General features: G+C 41.4%; 3 protein-coding genes across 3 annotated transcripts; 2 read left to right on the top strand and 1 right to left on the bottom strand.

Moving 5' to 3' along the window:
* Positions 1-5,146, top strand: prlrb (prolactin receptor b; the record flags this gene model as incomplete). The annotated part of the gene is made up of 7 exons (XM_079160785.1): positions 1-127; positions 541-673; positions 1,645-1,814; positions 2,733-2,899; positions 3,875-4,062; positions 4,292-4,361; positions 4,463-5,146. Exons 1-7 carry the CDS (start codon positions 58-60, stop codon positions 5,144-5,146), a joined length of 1,482 nt encoding a protein of 493 aa, XP_079016911.1. The 5' UTR covers positions 1-57.
* Positions 5,147-6,624: 1,478 nt separating this feature from the next.
* LOC306697878 (selenocysteine insertion sequence-binding protein 2-like) lies at positions 6,625-16,000 on the bottom strand. The gene is made up of 18 exons (XM_079161967.1): positions 15,861-16,000; positions 15,277-15,380; positions 14,992-15,169; positions 14,826-14,901; positions 14,273-14,484; positions 14,080-14,164; positions 13,905-13,996; positions 12,735-12,881; positions 12,545-12,634; positions 12,260-12,361; positions 12,040-12,169; positions 11,694-11,860; positions 11,450-11,591; positions 11,176-11,359; positions 10,794-11,014; positions 10,097-10,251; positions 9,773-9,968; positions 6,625-9,572 (listed from the first exon to the last, which is right to left on the bottom strand). The coding sequence occupies exons 1-18, from the start codon at positions 15,867-15,869 to the stop codon at positions 9,445-9,447; spliced, it is 2,418 nt and encodes an 805-aa protein (XP_079018093.1). The 5' UTR covers positions 15,870-16,000; the 3' UTR covers positions 6,625-9,444.
* Positions 16,001-16,569: 569 nt separating this feature from the next.
* LOC306697028 (uncharacterized protein) lies at positions 16,570-27,650 on the top strand. The gene is made up of 11 exons (XM_079160769.1): positions 16,570-16,668; positions 17,039-17,100; positions 17,196-22,315; positions 22,417-22,703; positions 23,073-23,191; positions 23,776-23,910; positions 24,020-24,263; positions 24,383-24,525; positions 24,609-24,832; positions 25,211-26,219; positions 26,936-27,650. The coding sequence occupies exons 2-11, from the start codon at positions 17,091-17,093 to the stop codon at positions 27,076-27,078; spliced, it is 7,434 nt and encodes a 2,477-aa protein (XP_079016895.1). The 5' UTR covers positions 16,570-16,668; positions 17,039-17,090; the 3' UTR covers positions 27,079-27,650.
* Positions 27,651-27,689: the final 39 nt, after the last annotated feature.

Raw genomic sequence — 27,689 nt, 5'->3', positions numbered from 1 at the left:
ATTAACCACAAGCTGGGGATGACACGCCACACAGTGTGACAGACAGTTGGTCCCAGGATGAGGAGAGATCTTGGGGTGGCTTTGCTCTTGCTGCTCTTGCTGCTGTCTGCAGCTGTAGAGTCCAACAGTAAGTTGAAAGGCTTGAATGGCATTGTCTTTGGCTTATAACAACATGTCTAATAAACCTAGAATTGCAGGTAGTTTTGGTTTTATATGTCTTGGTTTGGAGATCTGCCTTTGAGATGTCTTTCGTGTTCACAGCACTGAATAATTACATTTTCATCACTGCTCAAAGAAAATGTTTTTTATTTAAAAATATCAACCTTTTTGAACTGTGGTGGATGAATACTTCTCAGATACACATACTTCAAAACCAGGGCAGTTAAAAACAAAACAATCTATCTAGTGTAGCTACCATCAAAGTTAAGGTTCAACTTGTTGTTGTTGTTCAAATCCTGCCAACGTTTCTCTTTTTTATTATAATATTAGTGCTAAATTGGGGATTAGCAGCTAATATTTGTTCGTCACATGTGTTGCCAGGCATGTCCCCACCAGGGAAACCAGTGCTGCTCGGCTGCAGGTCCCCCGAGAAGGAGACGTTTACCTGCTGGTGGGAGCCGGGCTCTGATGGAGGGCTGCCCACCTCCCACCATCTGTACTACGAGAGAGAAAGGTGTTTTGAATTTAATTTTCCATTTGGGGAATTTCCTTTTTTTGCTTTTATTCAACAGGTCACAGTAGAGATGCGGGAAGGGTGAGTGAGAGTGAGAAAGAGGGCAATGACACACAACAAAAACTAGAACCAGGCTTTCAGTCACAGTGTTTTGTCTTAACCTCTCGGCCACCAGATGCCCCATTAAGTCTCAGTTTATCACCAACACTGAGAGAAAGTAAAGGTAAAGCTTCTGTTGCTGAGTTATCAGTCATGTAATATTGTATGCGGGTGAGTGGAAAAATACCGGCTCTCTTGTCTTGAAATCTAAGCGCAAATCTTTGTTTCTGTGTAAGAAAACCTGCAGACTTCAAACGCTTCACCTGTGTGACCTTTACTGGCAGTGGCCTGGGGAAAAAAAAATCCCATAACTAAATTTATCACCAATAGTTTCAAGGATCGGCAGCGTCAGTTGGTTCCTCCAACTGGATGGATTGCCATCCACATTGTACGCACAGTCAAGGTCCCCAGAGGATGAATCCTGGCTGGTGATCCCCTGACCTGACCATTGATTTTTACTAACTCTTTTGTTTATGCCCATTATGACATTCCCATCAGCCTCAGCTCTGTTTAATGCTGATCATCAGCATGTTAGCGTTTTAATTGTGAGCATGCTAGCAAGCTGCTGTCAATATTCATCTGTGCCTAAGTATGACCTCACAGAGCTATAATACATTAAATGTAAAGTTTGGTCATTATGACATTTGTTATCGTGTTGCAGTGGTCAGTGAGGAAACTACGTGGACATCACACACACCTGACTCTTTTCTCATTGTCAGTCCAGCCCTGTGCTTGTTTACTGAATGTCAACATGTGTTTACTGCCCACAGCACAGTTTTACAATGCTGACTTTGTCGTATAATATGCATGTAAGCAAAATGCCCTGAGCAGTGTTTGCTGGTCAGTAAAGGTCTTGTTTTGTCTTCGCACAGGTTAGAGGGAACGTACGAGTGTCCGGACTATCGGTCGGCAGGGAGGAACTCCTGTTTCTTTGATAAGGAACACACCTCCATCTGGGTCGACTACTACCTGACGGTGATGGCCTCCAATGCACTCGGGAATGCCACTTCAGAGCCCTTTAAGATGGACGTGATGGAAATTGGTAGATTTTGTTGTTTGTTGTTTTCTGGGTTTTGGAGGAAAATGTAGAATATAATCCCTGTGGGTTTAGCTATGTACTATACTACTTAATGTACAATGTCTAAACAAGTAGTGACCTCCCTTTGACTTTATCATGGATCATTGTTTTACAACATTGAACCACATTGAATATAGCTAGGATTTTTGAACACTGATCAAATGACTCAAAATGACTCATTAATTCAGAATTTAAAACAAAACAAATTGCGACTAATAATAACATATAACTTAATCTGTTTAGCTCAACAGTGTTTTTGTGTCACATTAGGACTGATGCACTTTGAACTATTGACAACCCGTCAATATGTGTATTAATTAGAGTAGAAGACGGCACACAGCAGACAGTTATCTGTATTGATTCAGCTGATGATTGCCACAGTTGTATTGGCTGTGCAGCCTTCTAGAGCCTTCTAAAGTACCGAGTGGCGGACACGAAGTATAAATTGAAACCTGAACAGAATGAGGCGGAACTGGTTTGTGGCCTGTGTAAAACTTGTGTACAGTCTCGGATCAAGTTTCACAGCTTTTGTTTGGTTATGCTATGAAATTTGGTCCGGACATTTGTGTCCGTTTCAGGAAGAATTGTAATCACTTTGGGGATTCCCGACTTTTCGGCTGTTGCCATCATCAGGACAAAGTTTTAATTTGTCCAATACTTTGGTTTATGAGAGCCAGATATCAAACTAATGACATTACCATCAGCCTCAGCAATACTTTGATTTTAGTGCTATTTAAAAATGTTAGCAAACTAAACAAATATGGTGAAAATGAACAACATTATACCTGTTAAACATCAACATGTAAGCATTGTCAATGTGAGCATATTAGCATGCTGATGTTAGCATGGTTCTGGACTAAATGTCTTGTTCTGTCTCGACAGTGAAGCCCGATGCTCTTGAGAATGTGACGCTGCTGGTGGAGGAGAGAGAAGCCAGTCCATACCTTCACGTCAGATGGGAGCCTCCCTCTAACACCGACACCAAATCCGGCTGGGTCACCTTGAAATATGAACTAAGAGTCCGACAAGACAACAGCAACAAGTGGACGGTGAGTTTGAAATGTTGTATTCCTATAAAATAGTTTGCACATAAATAATATAGAAATAAAATAAAATAGAAATGTAAAATACAGGATTGCAACGTGTTTACAGTCTCTACTAAACCTGTTTTAGGTGTGTTTTAGAGCTGAAACTATTCGTCGATGAAATGATTTATGAAATGAGTTAACTGTGTGTGGTGAAGCCTGACCGGAGTGGCTTCTGAAGTGGTAGGAGGCAGACACGAGAGACTTTGTTCCAATAACAAAAAGTGTTTTATTTACAAAAAGTGCCCTGCTACACGTGTAACCAAACATATATCAAACAACACAAACGGTTAACTTGGCAGAACTGAATAAACTCAACTCATCATAAACTAACATAATCACGTGCACACAGCTACACACTGATCTTCTCTTTTCCCCCGTTCAGTCAAAGTCATCTCCTTTATATAGAGCCTCCTATCAGCAGGATCTAATTCAGTGCAGGTGACACCAATTACCTACACATATTCTACCCCCCCCCCCCATACTTGGTCTGACCCAATGACATCACGGATGACATCATCCAGTGTATAAATAGAGGCAATGGTTGGGTGACTTCCCCTTTAGCCTCTGGAACACATGGTGGGTATGATAAACAAACAATTGACAAGCATGGTTAGATTTATAGATGAATGCAATATGGGGACAAATGGTGTGTTCTCACCCACTTTGTCACACTGTGTTTTTCTCAATTATTATTATTTATTATTATATATTATATAGTGGCCTAGATAGTGGAATAGATTTTTAGGTGAATCAAATTCTCAGTATGAACACTTAAATAGCCCTTATTAAAATGATCAGGTCAGTAAAAAAAATCAGATATCACTAAATCAGTGTACCGTAATTCAGGTAAAAGAAATGTATTTGCAACTACTGTTTGACCCAAATGTGATCCTAATCTGGGTAAGAGGTCAACATGTGTTTTGTTTTTTTCTCTAGGAGTACACGTCAGGTACACAAACTCATTTCAGCCTGTACGGCATCAGTCCTGGGGTGGTGTACACGGTTCAGGTGCGCTGCAGACTAGACCACGGCTCCTGGAGTGAGTGGAGCAACTCTACCTGTGTGAAAATCCCTCACAGTAAGTCTCAGAAGCTTGTTGCAGAAGATCTTTGGCTTTATGACGAGTACTAATAATCACTGAAAATGCTTTTTATATTTAGATCATCAGAATGAGAAACCATTTTGGATAATGGTTTCTATCCTCTCTGCAATTCCATTTATAACAGCAGTGTGTATCTTGGTAATGAAGAGGAAATCGTATGTATATCCCGCAAAAAATATACATAACTCCTTATTTAAAGTCAAGATGATGAGGATAGTTTGACTCATGATTTACTTTCTTTTGATCTCCAGTGTGAAGCAGTGTGTTCTGCCCCCTGTTCCTGGTCCAAAGATAAGAGGTGTTGATGGTCAACTTCTCCAGGTAACGCTGAATCTGCTGTGTTTTCTCCAACATATCCAAAAAGTTGCTTTGGACTTGATAGTGGTCAGGTCATAATTTCATTGATTAACTCTAACTTCCAGAGTGGGGGATCTGAAGACGTCGACAATGCCCTGATGGTCAACCAGAGCTTTCCTCCTATCGGGGCCTGGAAGGACCAAATGGAGGAGTACCTAATTGTGACTGAAAATGAAGATGGGCTTCCCTCCAAATCTCAAAAAAGGAAGAAAAGCTTCATTATTCCCGCTGGCTTCAAATTAGACTTGGAAAAAATCTATTATGAGGAGACGACACCATGCCAAAATAACTGGGAAAAGGCTGAGAAAAGAAATAATGAAATGGATAGCTTTGAAGGTGATAACACCATCAAACCCTTCACAAACAGCGGTTATGTGGATATTCAGAGACATGTGGAAAACATACAGGTGGTGGATGTGAAACAGGTGAACTACAGCAGAGTGAAAGTGGTGAATGGTGACAATATTCTCATCTACAAGGAAGAAAACGTCCCATTTGAGAGCTCTGGCTACATTGATGTTCAGATACAAGAGAACATACTAGAGGACTACAGCAGGGTGAAGGAGGTGGACAGTGACAACATGGTCATCCTGCAGACACAACATGCGTCAGTTGACACTTCCAGTAGCGAGAAGGAAAACCATTACACAGACGGTGCCCTTCAGAAGACAAGAAAACCCAATATGTGCTCAGAACTCATCGAAAGCGGATATGTAGATACCATCCATCCATCATCAAATATGGGATGAATTGCTATGATATTTAGTACAGACATTGATGCTCTCTATAGGATGAATCGGAATGACTTCGGTGATCCTGTGACTTTTCATCTAGCACCACCATGAGGTTGACATTTTTATGCCTCCGTGCTGGCGACATTCTGTTTTCGGGTTGTCTCTCCGTCTGTCCGGTCCATTCTCGTGAACGTGATATCTCAGGAACGCCTTGAGTGTATTTCTTCAAATTTGGCATGGACGTCCACTTCGATTCGAATTTGGTGTTCAATGGACACTGTCACCTCACAAAACATGTATTGTGCCATAACGCAAGAATTTCATATGCTTGTGACATTTTCACACAAAGGTCCAATAAAATTATGTTTTTGGACCGACGTTTAGGACAAATATGGATGTAGACTGCACCATGACCGGTATGCAGAGGCATACAATTGCGAGGCAGTAGTTCTAGTTGGTTTTGAGTTCAATTTCTTGACATGTACTGAATGTGTTGTTGTGAAATTTGCTACATAAACCTAAAATATATATATATATATATATATATATATATACCATCATCTGGCAGCATCATGTCATTTCAATTTGTCCAATACTTTGAAAAAAAAGTGACACTCCCATCAGCCTCAGCTGTATGTTTTTACCAATTCACAAATGTTAGTTAGCATGCTAACAGGGTAAACATTACACCGTCTAGTGCTAAACATTAACTGGCCTCACAAAGCCGTTCTCAAGTCTACGCTTGAGTCTTGTTTGCTAACAATGGAGCTTTACAGCACTGAGGATTAAGTGTTATCAGAAGACGTTGGTTTTGGTCTTCTTGCATTGGATTTTTGTTGAGACTAAAAAGAGATTAATGAAATGATTGGGGCCCAAGCACCGACAAACGAAACTGTAGCATTTCTTCTTCTTCTGCCAAATATATTGGCTTTTTGGGGGCTTTATCGTGCTCAAAAACGTAACAATTTTGGCATGCATATCAGGACTGGTGAAACATGTTATATTTTAGGGGTCTCGCATTTGGGTATGAAAGAATGGCTCTATAGTGCCCCCTAGAGCTGATTTTAACTTTGAAAGGCCACGCGCCTCACCCAATATGTCAAGTTCTATCTGCGCTACAAAAAAGTCAATAAGACCCCTAAACTCCGCCTCCCAAAATGTTCCGCCATTTTGAATTTAGTGAAAAACACATTTTTGCAAACTCCTCCTAAACGCTGGATCTGATTGCAACTGCAGACTGCACATAAACATGATAGTAGCCTAATCAACTAAACTGTTTACTAATTCTGCAATATATAAAATAATTGTAGTAGTAGTTTAAACCCTGGACTATTTTTGCTGCCTCAGTTTGACGGTTGCTTTAAAAGTAAACATGCATTTCTGGTCTATTTGTGAACTATAGTTTTAAAAGTGATCTCATGAAAGACGTTTCTTTTCTTTCACCTAAATAAACAAAATGTTTGAGTAACTTTCAGATAAAACTTAAATATTTTCCAAGATTCTTTATTCAGGTGAAAATTCAATATCTATTGACAAAATGTTAATCATTTACAATTACCAAAACAATCTAGATCTGCTTGGTTTTTCGTTTTTATTAATGACCCAAATCCACTTAAAGTAAACACTGCATTTGTCCTCTTTATGAAGATGACACTACATTGAATAAGAAAATGAATCAACTCCAAATTGTCCTGACTTTACTTTCCTATTTAAAATGCAACAATTGGTTGTATGTCTGTTGTCCTAGTTACAGCCTACAGTCCATCTTACATTCAGAGTTTATATTCAAGGATTTATAAAACAGCTAAATCAGGAATTATATCTTAACATTAGTTTTCATCTTTCTTTGTTTCAAATCTTCAAGCATTTTTTAATTCCTATTATTTCACAGTTTGTTCTCTCATTACCACAGAACGTATTGAACCATTGTATAGCATTTGAAGAAACCATTTGAAGTTTTGGGAAATACGCTTATTCACTCATTGGTGGTGAATTAGATGAGAAAATTGAAACCTATCACATTTCTGTATGATGGCCACCTAAAGCTAGCTAATTAACAAGTACTATCTCATTTGTTCAATCACAAGAGAAAAATAAAAAACATCAATTCACCATTTTACGGGGAGTATTTTTCTTGGAATCTTTTGACTTTTTTCTTTTACAGAAAACAGTGATTTTTAACCGCTTAGAGGCCAGAAATACTCCAGTACATAAACCATGAAATAGTTGTTTTGCTCTGATAAAACAAATTACATATGACATTCAAGTATTCTGCTAAGCTAACCAGCTGCTGGCTGTAGTGGAGGTCACTGATAGGAGAGCGGTATCATCTTCTCATCAAACTCTCAACCAGAAACAGATGGACACATTTCCCAAAATGTCAAAGTTTTGCTGTAAGATTCACATGAAATGTAAGACTGTGTAGAGACTTTTTGAATAGCAGGACATAATTAATGCTGTTAGTAACGTGTGCTTTTCCTGGCGTAACATGTCAAAATAACTTGTCAACTTCCTAAAAACCATCCTCGTCCTGCTTCCTGTAGAATTATACTGAGACTTTAGCATGTTAGTAGATCCATCTTGCTTTAACAACTTCCAACTACACATATGATCTTCATACTCATGTCTTCCCTCTACAAACTTCATTTCAGTCCTCTGAGATCTGACTGTTAATTCATTGTGTCCATTTCAAATTGAAATTTATTGCTTTTCTTAATGCATATTGCCACCTAGCACTTTAGATTACTGTAATTTGTTATATCATTATACTATTTTATAGTTTCTTATTCCTCACTATGTGGATCAACAAAAACAAAAATCACTAAACAGCTTTTTAACTAAGTCAAGTAAACAGCAGCTAATGTTCCTTAACATTATTTTGCTCTTTTTCCTATTAAAAGAAAATCAAACGCTGCCATTTACACCAATCTCAGGTAGTACTACATGATATGTTCAGTACTTTGGTAGTCTCAGACAAATAATAAAAATAAAAAAACACAGGCTGTACTATATAGTGCAATCAGGATAAAAAGTAAAAAACATTTTCAACTCTAAACTCAACAATACATGTGTCACGGTGACCAAGACTGTGGGTCAAATACGGTTCACTTAGATGTTGAGCTTGTGAAGTCTATCACCCTTTGTCAATCTGTGAAAAACAGGTTGTGAATGTAAATTAAATTTGGTCTCAAATCGTATCAACGGTAAGGTTACACAAACACTGAAACAAGTGGTTTAGTGAGCATCTGAGTGCAGATTCAAAACAAAAAACCTGTGTGAGAAACTCAGTGCTCAAACTTCCCACACTATGTGTAACTCTGCAGTTACACATCCATATACATACCAGTTCTCTAATACAATTTGGTTAATAAAAGGAAATGTAAAACTTAAATAGTGGCTTTTTTTTAAAGTTACATTTTGATTGACACCCGACGGCACAAGTATTTTATAATTTCTTGTTAGTAGATATTGGTTTAGAATGTTTTTCTTGTATACCAACATCAACAAATAAAGATACTATAGAGTATATACTGTTTTGGGACACTTTTCAAGAATCTTGGCTCTGGTGTTTGTGTGGATGTGCACCTTCAGTGTCATGCACAGTATGGGAACTTTGAGATTCTCACATTTTTTCTTCTAAAACCCAACATTTTTTTTCCACACAGTTTTACAAAGGGTGGTATACAACCATCATTTTACAAACTTAAAATCGTATTAACCCTTTTTTGAGCCGATATCAGCCCTGACCAGGTAGAGTAATTGCAATGTTTCTGGGGACAAAAAGATGCCAGAAACATTACATACTTTAAACTTAACTGAATTGATTAGATAAAAACTAAAATGCACCATATTGGCTTTACTGAGAATGTCTTAGTACTGTGTAGCTGGTTGACATTGTACATACACTCAGTACATAAACCCCTGCACATCCTCTAGTCTTGATCACAGACAACTTGGCTGAAGGTTCATATTGTGGGATTGCTTCAGGTGAGTGGTTTAGTCCTGATTAAACCTCTCCAGTTTATAACCCACACACACTCTTAAAGTACATAGCTTTGCCCACTTATCTTGAACTAAAACACAGAAACATTACTTAAGCTCAATGTCCTATTTTTTTGTGTTTAAGTTCAATCAGTCAAAAATAAGAATTAATTGTAAACTTTAGCAACATAATTAATTTCCTGACAAAAATCTTCAGGTTGACAACCACTGCAGCGGATTATGTGCATGTGGGGTTAAGTCCATTATAAGCTGGTGATCAGCGAGCGAGAGTGGGTTCATTCATTGTTTAGGCACAGAGGGATTCGCCACTGTCAACTCTTGTCATCTTCATCCGTGTTTTCAGCACATACACTGTCCAAGTGCATGGAGCTCAACTGCTCCTCAAAGTTCAGAAATTTGTGGTTGCAATCCTTCTCCAACATTTTCTTCCAAATTTTTACTGGAAGAAGAAATACAGAAAGATAGTTATTGGACCTTGACTTTCAATGGGACAATCTGTTTCTGTATGCTCTAACTCTTTACTTACAAATTGAACTGGTCAAGTCACAAAGTCACAGCTTTCCCTTTGTTTCACCTCATAAGACCACATTCATTTAAAAGAGCAGGTGTCACAAGTATTGGGTCAGGAGGGTAACTTACTGTACTCTGGTTCCTCTGGCTGTGTGGTGTCAGGACCGGGCTCAGCCTCCTCAGCCAGGCTGCTGATCTGCAGCTTTTCCTCAATGTCCACTGCGTCCTCTGCATCTGCCTGGCCTGTCTGCTCCAGACTCGACACCATCACCTCATAGGCTCTCCTGGCCTCAGACGACAACTCGATCATCTTATGATAGAAGTCCTGTGGGTAAGAAAGACAAACTTCTCATCTTTTTTTAAAATATATTTATGAAAAAATACTAATTCTCATGTCTAAAACAACTGTTTTGTTAGTGATTAGTATGCATTAGTGCTGAACATATTTCCCACCTGTGCACCATCATAGTTGAAGATGCCCACCAGGCTGACAGGCACGGCCTTGTTGACGCAGCGACCCAAAGCTTTCCTGGAGAGGGCAAACACGAATGGCACCCCCTGTTCCCGACAAGTGTCGATGATGGTGTAAAGAGCCTCATCCAGGCCTCCTGCGAAAGGTGACATTTTTCAAAGAACTTTGTGTTTTGACCTGGTGCGCATCTTAACCTTCTTGCTCCCACGTTTAAATGTGTAAATGAGTATGGTCTTGCAAAAACTGTCACGGTCAGCGTATGTACACATTGAACTGGATAAATCTGCTATAGAATTTGTATTCCTTCACTTTTGGCCATATGCCCACACTAAGCTGCCATTTTCACACCAAAAATGTTCAGCTGGGGATAAAACTCAAAACGCTGGCTTTTTCCAAAAACAAGACTTACTAGCTAACATTCTGTCACCTCTAGTCCACACTGTGATTACACATCTGTGCCGTTTTTGTTTTGCCAAACGAGGAGGGAGATGAAGAGATTTAGCTATTTTAACTATAGTTTTGGTGCCTGTTTGGGCAGGGATCTTTAAAAAAACAACCTGACACTTTATACGAGAGCTGAAACAATTAGTCAGTCAACCTTTTCAGTCATTTCTCAAGCAACAATACATGTAATATTTCAAAAGGTGGCATTGTGAAACTCTCACAAAGACACAGTACCTTTGGACTGGATGCGTTCACAGTTGGGTGAGATGACGACACACTTGACCTTCCGGAGTTTGAGGTGCTTCAGAACCTCTCTGAGCCCCATCACAATGCGTCTCTTCATGCGGGCCTTCATGGGGTCCTTCTGGTACAGGCGGTCCTGGAAACGAACCAGCTCCTTTAGCAGAGCCGTCACACATTCATCCACGTCTTTGCTCAGCATCTGGCTGCAATAGCTGACATGCACAACAATATAATATACTTTTACAATATACAGTTACCACAAATGTGAGAAGAAAAAAAAAACACTGATTAAATTCTGTGAGATTAAATGTTTCCTTATTTCTGCACAACCAACAAAGATTACAACTTGTGGGAATAGAGTGAACAATCTTACTCTCTGAACTTTCTGCTGTGGATTTTGGGTCGACTGACCGGGCAGGGCACAGGTGAGGTGGTTTGTTGCTCTACGATTTCGTCTTTGTCGGCCTCTTCATCACCCTCCTTCATCATCTGGTTTGTGTCGTTTAACTCTGACTGGTCATCAAGTTCTTCTGTAGGACTTCCAACCTCATCTGAGGCTACAGAAGCACAAAAAAAACAGATCAAATATTTGCTATAATCAAAGAATTCCTCAAAAGTATTCTATTGTTTCACATGCTTGATCTGACCCGTGGCAATTGTTTCACACTGCTCTTCTTCTTCTTCTTCTGCAGCATCATCATTAGCAGGTTTGAACTCATTTTCAGGCAGCAGTCCTCTCTCTTCCAGCAAACGTTTTTGTTTCCTCTCCTCCCTTTCTTTCAAAATAACCTGAGAAACAGAAGTAAACTAACAAACGCTGCACCGCGGAAAATACATTCTTAGGAAATGTGGTGCATCTGTTTTTGTTTCAGAGTAAGTCGGTGGACATGCCTTTTTGAGAGGAGTGGGTTTCTTGGCTTTGGGCACCTCTCTCTGCTTGCCTTTCTTCACCAAAGGGCAGGTGGAGTCCAGAGGGTTGTGTGCAATTTTATCCTGCTGCCAGGGCAGCTTCTTCTGGACTAATGGTTGCTTCTGGACAGCAGGTAGTCCGCCACCAACTGCAAATGAATCATTTAAAAAGAGACTCATTCTGGGGTAAGTTTTTGGATCAGTAGGCTTTGTGCTAAGAACACAAGTGTAACCAACTTAAATACATTCTTAAATAATCTTTATTGAGGAAAGAGAGAGAAATTAAGAAGCCTTTGTATCAGAGGCCAAGATGCCAAACACAACCCACCTGAGAGAATGACTGGTTTGGCGTCCTGCTTTGCTTTTTGAGATTGCTTCTTTTCCAGGGCGACCAACATGTTTCCGATGTCCAGCTGAACAGGAACTTTGCTTTTCTTCCCAGACACCTTTTCAGCTTTCTAGTAATCAGGAGACCAAAAACAATCTCTAGTGTTTTCTCCAGGAGAATATCAAAACACACAATTTGAATGTAGAAGAACAATACAAACCTGTCCTTTCTTCGCCGTCTCTGTGGGCTGAGTTTTTGCTGCGGGTGATTTTTCCTTGGTGTGGTCGGCAGGCTGATGCTGAACACCTTCTCTTTGGTTTTCCTGGGAAAAAGAAACGCAACAAAGGTTTTGCAAATTACATACAACATAACGTTGAAGACAATCTCCTGACCCGACAGGTTGTAATGTTTCCACCCATGTAAAGTGCATTTTAGTAGAAACAGAAACAGTATTTTAATTATAATGTAAAAACAACTGGGAGGAGAAATAACTGTTGATATGTACCTCATTGCATAGTTTTGCGGCATAACTGCTCGTTATAAATCTATCAGTTACAGTCAGAGCAGGAGTCAAGCCTGGAAACTCCTCTTCGTCCTGAGAAGACAACATGGCAACAAAAATCAGCTTCCATCACTTGCAAAAAAAACATTGCTTTAGAATTGAATAAAAATATGTGCGCTGTTTTTTTATTCACCTCAAATTTTGGAAGCTCCTGATACATTGCTGGCTCTTCTGATTCATCGTCTGCATCTTCACCAGCACCTTTAGCCTTCTTCTTCTTTTTCTTCCGTTTTCTTTTCCCCGGAGCTCCCTCCTCCTGCTGTGCAGCCATTTCCTCCGTCTGAAGAGACGCAAAAGTGAAGGGACAGAAAACAATGATTAAAAACAAGGCAGCGCAGAAAAACCCAGATGTTTACCTGACAACTACATTGTATTAACCTAAGTGAGGCTGACACCTTTAATAGACTAAATAGCCAATTTTCAGGCAAGAAACAAATCTTCAAGTTTAAGATGTTGATACCTTCCAAAGCCTGAATGAATTAAACACTTTTAAAGACTTTTTTAACCCGTTACCACTCCGACGGCCCGCGGGAGTGTTTACTGTACATCTGTGTCATGTACACAACGGCTATTTATAGGTAGGCACTGAAATGACAGGTTCAATCAACGCCTCTGTCAAACCACCAACCCACAAACAAGCAGTTGCAAAAACAAGGCACCTCACCTTTGAGTCTTTATAGAAGTCCACCCTTCAATTATATTCTAACAAAAACAATCTTGTTACATTGGCAAAGGTGCAGACGATCCAATCCAGTAAAATATTTAGTCCAAAACACATTATTACGTCCATAAATACCCACGGACTGCTGTTGCATCATTTCAAATTAGCCGGCAGATATGCTAACTATCTGTGTAGTTTTCGATGTAACTCCCGTTTGCATGTAAACACTGGCACTCCGTGGATCTCAAAATGGCGGCTGCACTCTGACCTTTCGAATGACACCTTATTTAACCTATTAGGAGCTTCCATGTCCTGTCCACAGCCTACAATAGTCAACGAGAGTCCGCGTTGAATGCTAAAAAATATTCAGGAGGAAATAAAAACCGTCTCCTTCAGTGTGTTCAAAATTCTATTACTCAATGCCAATAGCACTTACAGTGATTCTGAAACTTCAGAGTGTTACCTTTCAAATAAGACCAAAACCATGCATGTACTCCAAATGGTTCAAGAACAGCTTTCAATTTACTTTGGGTAAGCCTTGGATAGGCGTTTTAGGCGTGGTAACAGGTTAAGACCTGCAATGCCGTGTAAAAATGAAGCCGTTATGCCGAGAGCCTGAATCAAACAGAAATGTCATCTAACCTGCTGATTGCCGCTGATTGTCTTCTCTTTAGGGACAGGTTTCTTTGGAGGCTGAGAGGCAACATTAGCCCAGGAAGTCACCACCGGCTGACCTGTTCACAAAAATAAATATATAATCTCAATTATTACTGATCTTATAGTCACCAAAAGACTGACGACAGGGACTTTCACCTACCTGGCGACGCAGCAGAAGAATCTGGCTCAGCATTACTGGCAATTTGTTGGTGGTCAGTTTGTGTTGAGGATCCTCTCCTAACAGACTATTCAACAGAAAATGACATCAGCACCAAATGTAGGAGTATAACTACATTAGTGAAACAGTCACTGCAAACTACACAATATCCCTTCTGAGATTTCAATGATCTCACCTTCCAGGAAGATGCCGATGTTTGCATTTGAGGGCTCGAGGATTGAGGAGTTGGACCCCAGCACTCTTTCTGAATAAGAGCGCCTGCTTTTCCCAGCGAACCACCAGCCAACTCTGGGAAATCAGTCATCTTCACTTCAAATGGGACCGAGTCTGCCTGTGCTGGTTTCGACGTCCCTGCAGAGGTCGGGAGAGATCTGGCACCTCTAAAACCTGAATGGTAGCAAATCATTTTTTATTGATTAAAGTAAGATAACTTCTTGAGGTGCCTGGGATCATTCAGGAAAAAGGTTAAAGATGCCATGTGAATGTATATATTAAGACTGTAGAATGAAAGACTAAGGCTGTTGTATTACAATGGAAGAGTAATTAGCAGATTTGAAGAGTGCTGTCTGAGTGTCTTATTTGTTTCTGCCATTTCTATTCTTAATTTATTTTACATTTTTCATTAAATTCTGCTTTTAAAACATTATATTCAGTACATATTCATGATGCTATGGGGATGTTGTACTTTGGACATAATGGAAATGAATCACATCATGTGTGATGTGCACCTTTTCTCTGAACATCCAGTGAGTTCTTGCCCATAACTTTGACTTGAGCAGGAGAGCCAATGTTGCCTTTTGATGTCTGTGGAGATGGATAAAAATCACTTAAATCGATTTCATGAAGGAAGTTTAGTTTATCAAATCTCTCTGAAGATTAAAACTAAAAACCCACCTTAGCTTGAGGGCCCCGTGTGGACCTGTCCCTCTGCAGGAAATCATCACTGGTCTCTCTAACACGACGGCTGCTACTGTACCCATGACTCCTGGACACATCTCCCCCCTTTCCTGCTGGACCTCCATTTGTATTTGATGTGTTCTGCTTTTGGCTCAGACCTGAACTCCTTGTGTTCCTTCACAAAAGTTCAGACATTCACACAAATAAGGGGCTTGTGACATCAGTCCATTAGGTCAAGTCATGGTTACTTAATCAAGTACAAAGCAGTGATCATCCTCCTACCCTCTTAAACTGTGATCACACACGTGTGGCTTTGGTAACATCAGAGGTGGTGGTGTGGCTGTGTGTGGCTCAGCAGGTCTCCTCTGGTGTTTATGGTCAGAAGACTGGATAACAGGTGACAGTAAAGATTGTCATTAACAGTCTGCTGGAATACGACCTTTGGCTGGAAGTGAAGCCATGTGTTGCCACACTTATTCAATAACTATTTGATCGCTTTATCCACATTGCAGACTCACACTTATATGCGTAAGGTACAACTTTTTCCTCTAGTACAGTGAGCTAACGATTAACATTTGTTAACTATAACTAAACTATTTAGCCGTTAACTCAAACAATTAGCATCTAACGTTATGTTAGCTAACGTTACACAGTCTTTTGTGTAGCCTGTCAAAAACTTTGTTTTTCCAAAGTTAATAACCAACAGTCGATTAGTGTAGTAAAACCATATGTAAACGCCAAAGTATCATCCAAGCTAACTTACACATTGACAACAGCTAGCTAAAAGTTACGTCCATACGGTATGGTTACTGGCTAGCTTGCTAGCTAAAAAACAAACAACCGTTACATTATTATTTGTTAACTACCTTGTCCATCTTCAGGTTTTCCTAAATGCAGTCACATGTCCGCATGTTCACTCGATCGTCCACGTGTTGTCAAACACCCTGTTACACCGCTGCCACATATATATCTAACTAGCGCAACAGTTTGTTGGCTATCCAGGCTAAGCTACTTGAGCGATAGCAGCTAGCTGTCGTTGAGCCTCACTGGAACAGCTGATGTTTACAGCGACATCTTCCGGGCTCATTGCGTAACACATCAACTTGGCAAAAGGTACACAAACAACGCGAACTAAATATGAATAGCTTTCTTTTAATTGCCAAAAGCTGTGCCAATATGTCAAGATATACGATATCACCTGTAATACTATGAAACATTTTTAGACGGACATTTATGCCACAAATAAATAGGATTTTAGCAGCTTTTAGTGGCAAGTCTAGAATCCAATACTTCCGGTCAACTATGTCTCTGATTTCACAGTTAAAGCACAGGTGTCCGGTGGTTTTTTTGGGATCAAATGAAGGCAAGCATTTTAAAATGGATTTAAATGTATGCTAATGCATAATTAATTCATGTTTCAACGGTTACATTCACGCAAGAGTGTCATAACGTGAAAAGAGGGCCCTTTTTTTAAAATCAATTTTATTTTGAAGGCTAAATGGCTTTTGACGGAAGTGATGTGTAACACATTGATGGTCCGTTGGTGGAGCGGAAGCGGCACAAACCAGAGTACTCGCGGGAAAAGATGGCGGAGGATTGTGGCTTCTTCACGTTCTCAACATCAGCAATTGAAAATATTGTATTATAAGCCTCATTCGATGTTTATCTGGATGCGTGAGTACATTATTCGTGTGCGTTGAGTATTAGTGCAAGTTGTATTTGTCCACTTTGTCTTTTTCATTGTTTTGTTAAAAGAGTTCGTGCCAGTTTGTCTGTAAAGGGGTTGGACTCTCCTTACGTTTCCTTCCTGTTGAACATACCTGACCGAGGTCCGAAGTTGTATCCAGTGCCATTGTTGTTCTGCTCTTCAATTGATTTTCCTTAAATACTCAAGAAGTGCGATATATCTCTTGTTGTCATTTTTAAATCCCCTTGGAACCCCCCCAGTAGTGCACGTGACTTTAACAGTAACGCTAGTAATTAAAAATATGTTGCTTATTTTGTACGTTGAGCGATGCAATAATATATGCTTTCAATCCTCTAGGTTTGTCAGAGCGGTGTCTTCATATGGCTCTGTGTCTAGAGAGGAATACAAGATGCAAGAAGGTATTTATTACAGTAATTTTCCTGCCATTTTTGTGTCAATGTAGTGCATAAAATTAAGTTGAGTATTCAACATAAACTTTTATTTACCCCCTCAGAGTCACTGAACGTTCCCACCTCTGGCTACAGTCAACCTAATCAGGTTTTCACTCAAGAATCCCCAATCAAGTATTTCCAGTGTAGTCGTTGTATACTCCTCTTCAAATCCAAGGTCTACCTTTTTGAACACCTCAACAAGGTGCATGGCTGTGATGTAGACGCTGCTCTCAGAGAGGCTGGTTTAAAATATGCGCTGACTGACAAAGACAAAACTGACAGCAATAGCAACAGTGCAGAAGATGATTTTGGATGCCAGCTCTGTGATTTTAAACCTTGTAGTCGGGACATTTTAAACGAACACGAGAGACAATGTCACAAAAAATCCGAAGATGTTATTGGAAATCTAATCATTTCTGAAAACCCGGATACCAGCATAATTGTCATGTCAGCAAACCAGCACAGTGAAGCTGCAGGAGCAAAAGAGATTGCCTCGGTTTTTTCTGTGATGTCTACCTCAAAATCGAAATGCACACTTAATTCATCCAAGGATCTTAAGACGTACAAGCGGCCATTGCAAACCATTACCAAGTACTTTGCGGTATCATCTGGATCAAATGGGAAACCCCCAGTGGACTCAGCTGAAAGCCCAAATCTTCTAGACAGCACCAAAGGAACCATCCTTTTGAAAGAGTCCCCCTCCAGCTCCAGCCCAAACAGTAGTGGTGTGTTTAAAGTCACTGCAAAGTCCATGAATGATATCGCCAGTGTTTCTCACCGCTTTTTGCTAAATGACCAAGTTATAAATCGTAACCTGATTGCACCAAAGCCCAAGGAACCATCCAGAGAAACAGTTCCTGACAACATTGGTAAAAGGACAAACAGGGAAATCTCAAAATGTCCTCCTGCTAAAAAAGCAAAGTCAGAAAAAGAAGAGACAAAGCTCCCACAGAAAGGACAACAAACATCAAGCAACACAGAGTTTTCATTTGACGTTAGCGAAGATGAAGCAGAAAAGCTTTGTCTTGTCAATGGAGACTCTGAAAGCTCAACGGTGTATTCTTGTAAGCACTGTGTCTACAGCGATGTGAGCAGTACATGTGTATCTACCCATTATCAGAACGATCACCCCTGTGTGATATATAACGCTGCTTACATTCAGGATCCAAGTGACAGAAGTGCTACCTTTCGTTGCCTGCAGTGTCCAGTTGAGTTTGTAAGTGTAGCTGCCCTCAAGAGACACTACAATGAAAATCACCCAGAGGCCCCAAACGTATTCGCGATGCAATCACGTGATCTCAGTTTGGTTTTCAAGTGTTTTTTGTGTGTGTTTACCACCAACGTATTGAAGGCATTGAAAAAGCATTACAAGGAAAGTCACCCAACTCATGAAGTGGATAATTCCTTGCTGTACTGCAGATATTTGGCGACTGGATGCGAAGAGGGACCAACTCAGTCAAATGTATGTGAAAAAGCACAGAGTCCAGAAAGACCAGGAGGTATTTCTCCTGAAAGTGCCTGTACACCATGTAAGGGGGTCCAAAATGCCCCCTCAGCCCAACATGCCACCTCCACAGGAGCAGATGTGACCATGTACCATTGCAACACCTGCACATTTAGTCATAAGTCAGTTGTTGTTATGCATGTCCACTACCTAAAAAGCCACCCAGGTCAAGAAATCACAATAGATAAAATCAAACAGTCCGCTTGTGTTACGTCACTCGCAACATCACCGATGACGCCAGACAAGTCTCCAAACTCTGTGACATTAACAGAAAAATCTGCACCTCAAACGGACATCTCAGATTCTTCGAAGACAACAACAGACAAAGCTGAGCAGTCGCAGCGTAAAAGCACATCGGAAGCTTCAAAGACTCATTCAGCGTCTCCCAAAACCAAGAAAGCGGAATCTACTGAATACGAAAGTAAATGCAAGGACTTGCCCAAAAAACGCAATCGGGTGTCAACTGGAATAGGCGGTTCATCCGACATTTCTCCAAGCGAATTGTTTTACTGCCAGTTTTGCAGTTATTCAAGTACCAATATCAAAAGCGTCCTTGGTCATCATAATGCAAAGCATTCTCTGCATGCACTAACGTGTATGGAAGAGATCGTATGTTATAGTACTCAGATGCAGAAAAAGAAAGTTAAAAGTAGAGCTGAGGCCTCAGCGACGACTGCATCTTCTGATTCTAAACAAGTTGAGGTATGTGGTTCAGAAGTTCTACGTGACGAGGATGATGCAGCAGACGCTTCCGTGACTGAAGATAATGCTTATGCATGTGCAGAAAACTTGTTTTACTGTCAAAAGTGCAACTATGGAAATCCATCTATAAAAGGTATCGCAAACCATCAACTCGGAATTCACAAAAGCCTCCATTACAGGAGGGTATGTGTTATTGAACATACAGCTGTGATTCGTGATCAAATTGAAAAATCAAAATCTCAAGCAAAGGAGTTCTCCTTTTCTACGGGTCTACCGCTTCCTCTTATGGGTGCGGGAGACAAAGATGTGTATTTCTGCCACTTTTGCAACTACAGACAGAGTACGGTGGACTATGTGGTGCGGCATTACCTCAAAAAACATCGAGGGTTTATGATTAAGGGCGAACTAATCCGTCTGTATACCGCTATGGTTCGCGAAAAGACAAAGAAACTACACCTACAAACTGCAAACCAAGAAGTCACTCATGCATCCCTAGAGGGGAAAGGAAATAAAGAAATAAAGATGGTCGGCAAATCCCTCCCAGATTCAGCCCCACCCTCAGTGACAGCCTCACAACCACAGAGGACCCTTCGTTGCTATAGATGCCAATACAGCACTCAATATGTGCTCGCTTTAAAGAAGCATATATGGAAAATCCACAGGGCAAATCGCTCAATCACAGATGTTTTAAGAGTGTGTTTCAAACAAGGAACTTTACAGACGGGGTATCACTGTGACACGTGTGTTTTCTCTCACGAAAAAGCGGCAGCAGTCCATGAGCACTACCAGGAACAACACCCCGGACGTAGCCCAAGCCTCGAGTACGTGACTTCTCGGTTGTATGTCGGTCCCGATGCGCATCCTCCGAAAAAGAAGAAACCTCAAAAGAAGTGCACCGATGTTGGTGAGGGTGATGGCACCGATGGCTGCTCACCATCTCAACGATCTGGACAAAATGAAACCAAGAATTATTCATGCAGAGCGTGCTCATTTAAAGGCAGCTCGGTGTCGGCCATCACGCGCCACTACCGCGCTGTTCATCCGTGGTCTGTGAAAGAAGACGGCTCGGTCCTGGGTGTCGTCAACAGCAAGAGACCAAGTGCAAACAGGCAGGTGGAAGACGATGATGTAATGCCACAGACATTCAAACCTTACCAAATGCCTCTTGAATTTGAAGCGACAGCATCTTCCCCATTGCTCAGTTGCCCTTACTGCCCTATAACATTTCTCACCCAGCACGGTCTCAACACTCACTGCGGAATGAAACACCATGAAGCTGTATATGACGGTTACGATGAACATCAAGAGAAAATCCAAACGCGCATGCAAGTCTTCAAGTGTCCACATTGTACCTACGTGAACACCATTCATCAAGGAGTTCTCAGTCACTGCCATATGAAGCACCCTGTCCTCGAGCCCAGGGCGGACAGTCTTCACACGGATGAAGCACAGCTAGCTAAGTGGGGTGACTGTTTGAAGTGTAAAGGTCCTGGTGATCCTGGCAATTTCAGGCTTCGTGGCTACATGTGTGAAACCTGCCAACAGATCTGTGCAACGCAGGAGAAACTGAATAAGCACTGTGAGAAGGACCATACTGAGACTGTGGCAAACACGCTGCCAAACACGGTGAAACCAGCCCCTAAACCATCGCCCATGGGTAAAATAAAACAATATAAGACTCTAAGCAACCGGGGATTAGTATCGCAGGCTCCCTTTTTACGTAAGAAAATCTATACGGTGGTTAAATGCCAGTACTGCCGTTATAGTTGCAGCACAAAAATTGGGATCAACCGACACATGCGTGTTCACCACAAGACGGCATCTGTTTCTAGGCCTCAGGATTGCGTGTACAAATGCGCTCTGTGTTCCAGTTCCTATTACACGAAAATACTACTTGGAAGCCATTATGTTAAGAAACATGGAAGGGACAGCTTCTTAAAGTACTATGCACCGGTATACAAGCAGGCCCAGGAGAAGGAACCATCAGCATCTCATGACCGCCCTTTAACTCCGACACCAGAAAACACTCCAGAGGCATGCGAAAGCAGCACGACGACGGAGGAAAGCAAAACTTTGTTAGTCTACAGGTGTGCAGCTTGTCCCTATGTGAATACAAGCTACCATGGCACTCTCACTCACTGCCAAATGAAGCATCCAGACCTCGTTGCCAGGGCAGATGAGCTCCAAACAAAGGAAATACTTGGAACCAACTTGATCGGGTGTACGGTTGGAAAAAGTGCTACTGAAAGAGGGTACATTTGTCAAATGTGTCCACTAATTTATCCAACAATGAAAAAACTAAAAAGCCACTGTGAGAAGGACCACCGGCAGGCTCTGCCAGCAGCCCCTGAACATTCAGCTGACATTGAAACTGAAAAACCACCTGATCTCTGCTCTCAGGGCTCAGCATCAGAGGAGGCTTTAAAAAGCCAAACATCAACAACAGAAGATGGCCTCCGTCACCAGAGCACCGCTGGGACAATCAAAGTGTCCATACAGAACAAGGTAACACTGTACAAGTGCCACATGTGTAGCTATAAAGGATTCTATCGAAGATACCTGCTATGTCACTACAAAAAGACCCACAAATTGGATCCACTTACAACACGCAAGCTGCTACAGAAGTATAACAAACGCAGAAAGGCCAGCAAACGGCCCGAAGCTAAAGCCGAAGCTGAAGCTGAAGCTAAGGAAGGAGTGCCCATCAAATGTAGGAAGTGTCCGGAGTTGATTTTTGACTCCTCCCAGCTACTCGTTGCCCACTATAGTACTTTCCATAGCTCAGATTGCATATTGGACTTCACGGTGTTATCCCGAGGATCAAAGAAGGGTAGTACAGGTCTTTACAGATGTGTCCGCTGCAGTAAACAAATGAATGGAATTAGAAAGCTGTGGTATCACCTGGATTGCCACAGAGAGACGGCAAGAAAGAGCGCAGAGGCTGCAACGTCATTGCCAGAGGCCAAATCCATCGAAGTAAGTTGACTCTGCCGATATTGGGCATTTACACTCTTGATCCCTTTTTGCTGCATGCTTTAGCTACGCCTTGTTGACCTTTTGCTGCGTTTCATTTTCAGCTCTTCATGCAAGATGAACTTCTCACGTTGGAGACTGTGGACGAACTGGCCCAGTGGAACGTGACACCAGATGAGACCGCCACTTTGCCGCCAAGCCCTCTGTCGCCACTATCAAAACCCGCGGATGAAGCGCAACCACAGCCGGAATCCAGAGAAGAGTACACTTGCAAACGGTGTCGGAGGACATTCATGTCGCTAAAGGGGCTGCGTTCGCATGAGCGCAGCCATGCAGCCGTGGCAGCCCTCAAGAAGATGAACAAAGCGCCTACCTCAGGGTTAAAGCTCAAGTAAGAAGAAACTTTGGGGATTTGAAATGCACGCTATTCAAAACAAAAGTCACATGTTTGTTCATGTAAAAGTACAAGGTTTTAAAATAGCTCGGGCTTATACTGAAATGCATGAAAGCTCTCCAGTTGGCTTCATTTGCATACATTCAAATACCTTTACAAAGCTAATTGTTACTATCGCAGTATCATTAATACAGCATTATTGATAATTATTACTGCATTATTATTATTATTTGAACATTATTTGTTCGAAGTTCAGGTAATAAATGAAATATAAATCACATACATTTTATGTCCGAAACCCCCCCTCAGTGTATTTAGTTGTAGGTGAGCTCACTGTGATAATATCTGTTTCTTTTCTCTCTACAGCATTAACAAATATGTCCTGTTCAAAGCCGGGACTATCAAGCCTTTCCTCTGTAGTTTCTGTTCCTATCGGACCACCGTCATGGGCCTCTGGAGGTGTCACTTTATGAAAGTGCATCGGGGTGAGAAACCTGCACATATCCCACCATGACCCACCATGACATAAATTGATAATGTTACTATGATGCATAATTTATGCTCTGTTGCATGTATACACTCCACCATATTTCTATCAGTGAGGGAAGGCTGAACATTAGAAACATCTCTTCCTATAACCCAATACTGTTCATTTGAACCATAGCGCTCTAAAACAGTTTCAACACACACTGAACATTATAACCTTTATGAAGGGGGGATTTATTGCGTGGATGTTGTAATTCACTAGGTTTACTCAGGTCTACTTAATAAAATGTCAACTGAGTGTAGATGGAAACTGTTGCAGCTCTCTGCTTGCTGAGATTATGATCAGGATGGTTTATTATCACTGGCATCCAGCCAAATGTTGTTAAATATGGGCTATTGTATTGTATTGTACTGAATAGCCGACTCTGCCCGTTTTCGTATGTTGTAAAAGTGTTGGAATTTACCAGATTGTGTCGCCCGTATGCTAATAATCAGCCTCACTGTACGGATTACACAGCACTTGTATTGTTATATTGATACGATCTTCTGTCTTTCCATGTTCGTACCACTAATGAATGCTCAGATGTCATGATGGATCCTGCTGAGACTGACATCCACGGTGAGGAGAGCGTTCAGGGGGCCGACACGGAGCCCTTTAACTCCTCGGAGGAATTTAACTATTGGCCTGAACCTGATGAAGAACCGGAAATTTCTAAAAGCAAGTCATCCCTATTGTGTTTTGTAAATCATAATGTATATTTAGTACACACTTTTTTTCAGTAGTGGCTATACTGAGATTAAACTGTGATTCATTGTACTTTTGACAGAATCTCTGTACTTGGAGCCCCCAGATGTGCAGCGACAGTTGAACCACTACAGCTCGAGGGCTCAGGCTGATTGCCCGTCTGAAACTAACGTGCAAGAAGCCAAGTTACCGGACAACCGTCTTCTTCACTGTGAGTTCTGCAATTTCAACACCGGACACCTGTCTAGTATGCGACGACACTACTTAAATCGCCATGGAAAGAAGATCCTCAGGTGTAAGGACTGCGACTTTTTCACTTGTTTTAGGTAAGTTACAACCCCCATAAGGATTAGTTTTAATGTTGGATATTTGTGACAGGAAAAGTTGTCTCCAAACACTTGTTTCTCACTTGTTTCTCACTTGTTTCTCATGCCTTTTTTATTAGGAAAACCCTGGAAAAGCACATGGCGGTGGGTCACTCTGCAGGCCAGTCAGAACCTACTCATGAGAAAGACCTCCGCTGTCCTTTCTGCCTCTACCAGACCAAGAACAAGAACAACATGATCGATCACATCGTCTTGCACCGCGGTAGGTTCGACGCTCGACGGGATTTCGGTCTTCGCGTCCACTTATATTCTCCTGCGTCACATTGTGTTTTCTTTTGTCTTCAGAGGAACGCGTTGTGCCAATAGAGGTGCGACGCCCGAAGCTGTCGCGTTACCTTAAAGGCGTCGTCTTCCGCTGTCACAAATGCACTTTCTCAAGCGGAAGTGCTGACAACCTGCGTTTGCACATGACGAGGCACGATGACGTCAAACCCTACAAGTGTCGGCTGTGCTACTTCGACTGCACGTGGCTGAGCGACTTGGAGGCGCACCTGAGCGATAAGCATCAGGTGAGGATTTGTTACTAAACCCCCGTCTGTGCATCACTGGAATCCCTTTGTGTCTGAAGAATTTAGAAAGTATCCACTGTCAGTGTACCGGAATTTTGAAAAAGAAAAGGGAATAACAGACACCGTCTTTGTCTCACATTTTCAGTAGCCGTTAATATGCATTATAGACAATAGAAGTTATTCCCTGAAGACTCCGGTGCTTGGGGGACACTGGAACTTGATTTCAGTCTTTTTATTATACTGTTAGCGTATATACATAGCTTTGCTTTTAATTCCAGTAAACATTTAAAGAAATATTATAGTCTAATATTTATGATAGTGGCAACTGGTGCTTGATTACTGGGTCAAGAAACACAATTTCTGTTTGTTTTATTGCAGGTTGTGAGGAATCATGAGCTTGTGGGTCAGGTCAGTCTTGATCAGCTACAGGCAAGAGTTGGTAGGATGCCAGAAGAGGAGCCTTCGTCGAACGTGGAGCACCACAACACTGGCAGTGAGGATGTAGAAACAGAGGAGTTTGTTACGGAATGTAATGAAGTTCCACTTGAGACGCGAGCAAAAGACCCGGCAGAAAATACCACAAGGGGGGAAATTACACTACAGGCCGAGGAAGCATATCAGAAGCGAGGGCAGGCCGGGAAGAAGGAAGTAAGCGCCGCCAAGAGCTGCGTGTTGGACCTTCAGCGTGAGCAGGAACCGGCCCAACCCAAACTCAGAGATAGTGAGGTCAGCAACATAACGTTCACACTACAGAAAGAGGAGGCAGCCGAGGGAAGCTCACTGACATCTGGTGAAATAGCTGAGGATGTCAGCATCTGCAGGACAGATAAGAGGGCAGAGCAGGATGGAACGGTTAAGACAGAGGACATTGAGACAGAGGTTATAGATAATGTTAGAAGTGAGCTGGTATTACTAGATGAAAGAGGCAGCACCTTTCTGTCCCACAACGCCAAAAATCAAGTCAATACAGAGGCAATTTCAGCCCTTGCAAGGAAAAATCAGATGCAGGCTAATAACAGCAGGCCTCAGGGGAGTTTTACAGTTACAAGGCATTTGCTAACTCTCTCATCCAAGTGTGCACAACTTAAGATGAGCCATGAGGACAGCTTAGGGGTCTCATTTACAAACTGCAAAAGGGAACAGGTGCACGATCAGAAAACCAGTGCCGAGGTAAGAGAGCTGTATGGGGAAATGCCAGTACTTGAGAATGAATATCTCAAAGAAGAAATGCAGCCTCTTGATTGTTGCAAGGAGGAAGATGAGGGCGATCGTCTTGAGCAAAAGCGGGACGGAGAAGATGAGACGGTCACAAAGGACGATGGGAACAGATGCACGAAACAGAATCATGATGGCATGAAGAATGCTGGTACTCCACATGTGCCCAGAGGTAAGATACGGAGTTGATGACAATGAGTATTCATCATTCTATTATAATTTACAGAACATGAGGTCAGAGCACCTCCACCCAGTAGTTTTCTAATAGCCTGCACTCCAGCGATGTCTTGACTCACGTCAGTCTGGATACATCAAGATTGCCCTGCATCAATGATGGGGCCCCAGCTTACTGTCGTCTTCATCGGTTAATCAGCTGATCATTTTCTCGATTAATCGTTCGGCGTATGAAGATATTTGTTTCGTCGGACCAACGGTCCAAAGATATTCTGTTTACCATCGTATATAACGGAGAAAAGTATCAAATTATCACAGTTGAGGAGCGGGAATTTGTGAGTAATTTGGTATTTTTACTTGAAAATTGACTGAAATGAAAAATGTATGATAAAAGAAATGCTTCTCTCATTAGTCAGCAGAAAAAAAGCAGCATTTAAATGTGTGCCAAGTTCCAGTTTTTCAAATATGAGGATCTTTTTCTGTTTGCTATTATAGTAAATGTAATATATTTTAGTGTAAGATGGCCAAAATACGATTTCATCTCGGCCTCCTGTGAATCGTGATTGGTATTTGTCACTATACTTTGACATGTTACAGTATAGTATATAATTACTACTAGATGATTGAAGGGACAGCATAATAATAGTGGGTTGCTGCCCTAGTTAGGGTTTGTGAAATGTCATGTGACACCAGCCTGTTTCTCTTGTTCTTCAGGTGCTCTCACAGTCACCGATGGAGCTGCTGAAGTCTCATTACCAGCAGCGACTGAGGAGAAACCGTTTACTTGTGAGTTCTGCGGACGAAACCTCACGAGCAGCTCTGACCTGCAGCGTCACATCATGCGACATGGATTATAATGTTTTTCGATTGCGAGGGCTTTCCCTATTTATTTTTTTTGTGTGGGAAGCTTCGGACTTTGTTTTTCATGAACTGTCCGGGCGGGACTCTCTTACTGTGTAAAGCTGTACAACCTGGTTGCAAAAACATGTGTCATGTTTTGTAGAATGTAAACCTTTTTCTATTGTTTTTATGGTACAGCTCTTGTGCGTAGGATATAGTTTGAGTAACTAAAACTTAACCCGAGACTTTGACTGTATAAAGTGTGACACGTTAATATCTTTAAAGACAATAATGGATAACCATGAATATCCATCAGCCAATGCAAAGAGCCTTTCTTTTTTTATTATTGCTTGAGTTTATGTGAAGATTAATTAATACTGTAAAACATGCAAAGCTGTTGACACTGTGAATAATTGTTACATGTAAACTGGTAACTAGACCAACCACTGATTGTGGAAACAGCTTGTGCTGCATTCAGGTGCTGTTAAGTATTTGACCATGAATTGCTGTGTATCTTGACATCGAGGAAGTAAGTCATTTTACCAGTGCTAACATAATATTTTGTTTGAAATAAAGTTCTGTTAACTTTTTAAAACCCCGTGTGTAATATGACGTCGTTTAGTCTTGT

The sequence above is a fragment of the Pholis gunnellus genome (genome assembly GCF_910591455.1).
Source record: "Pholis gunnellus genome assembly, chromosome: 6".
In the NCBI taxonomy this organism is placed as follows: domain Eukaryota; kingdom Metazoa; phylum Chordata; class Actinopteri; order Perciformes; family Pholidae; genus Pholis; species Pholis gunnellus.
The sequence above is the reverse complement of the archived record's forward strand: the minus strand, read 5'-3'. Positions and strand labels throughout refer to the sequence as shown.

What these genes read in the sequence shown, in the direction of transcription:
- LOC306697878 (XM_079161967.1), bottom strand. An exon ending in AACCCACTCCTCTCAAAAAG is followed by an intron (nt 11,592 to 11,693) that starts GCATGTCCACCG and finishes TCTGTTTCTCAG; the next exon opens with GTTATTTTGAAAGAAAGGGA. An exon ending in GCCAGAGGAACCAGAGTACA is followed by an intron (nt 9,573 to 9,772) that starts GTAAGTTACCCT and finishes TTCTTCTTCCAG; the next exon opens with TAAAAATTTGGAAGAAAATG.
- LOC306697028 (XM_079160769.1), top strand. An exon ending in CAGAGGCCAAATCCATCGAA is followed by an intron (nt 22,316 to 22,416) that starts GTAAGTTGACTC and finishes TTTCATTTTCAG; the next exon opens with CTCTTCATGCAAGATGAACT. An exon ending in ACCTGAGCGATAAGCATCAG is followed by an intron (nt 24,833 to 25,210) that starts GTGAGGATTTGT and finishes GTTTTATTGCAG; the next exon opens with GTTGTGAGGAATCATGAGCT.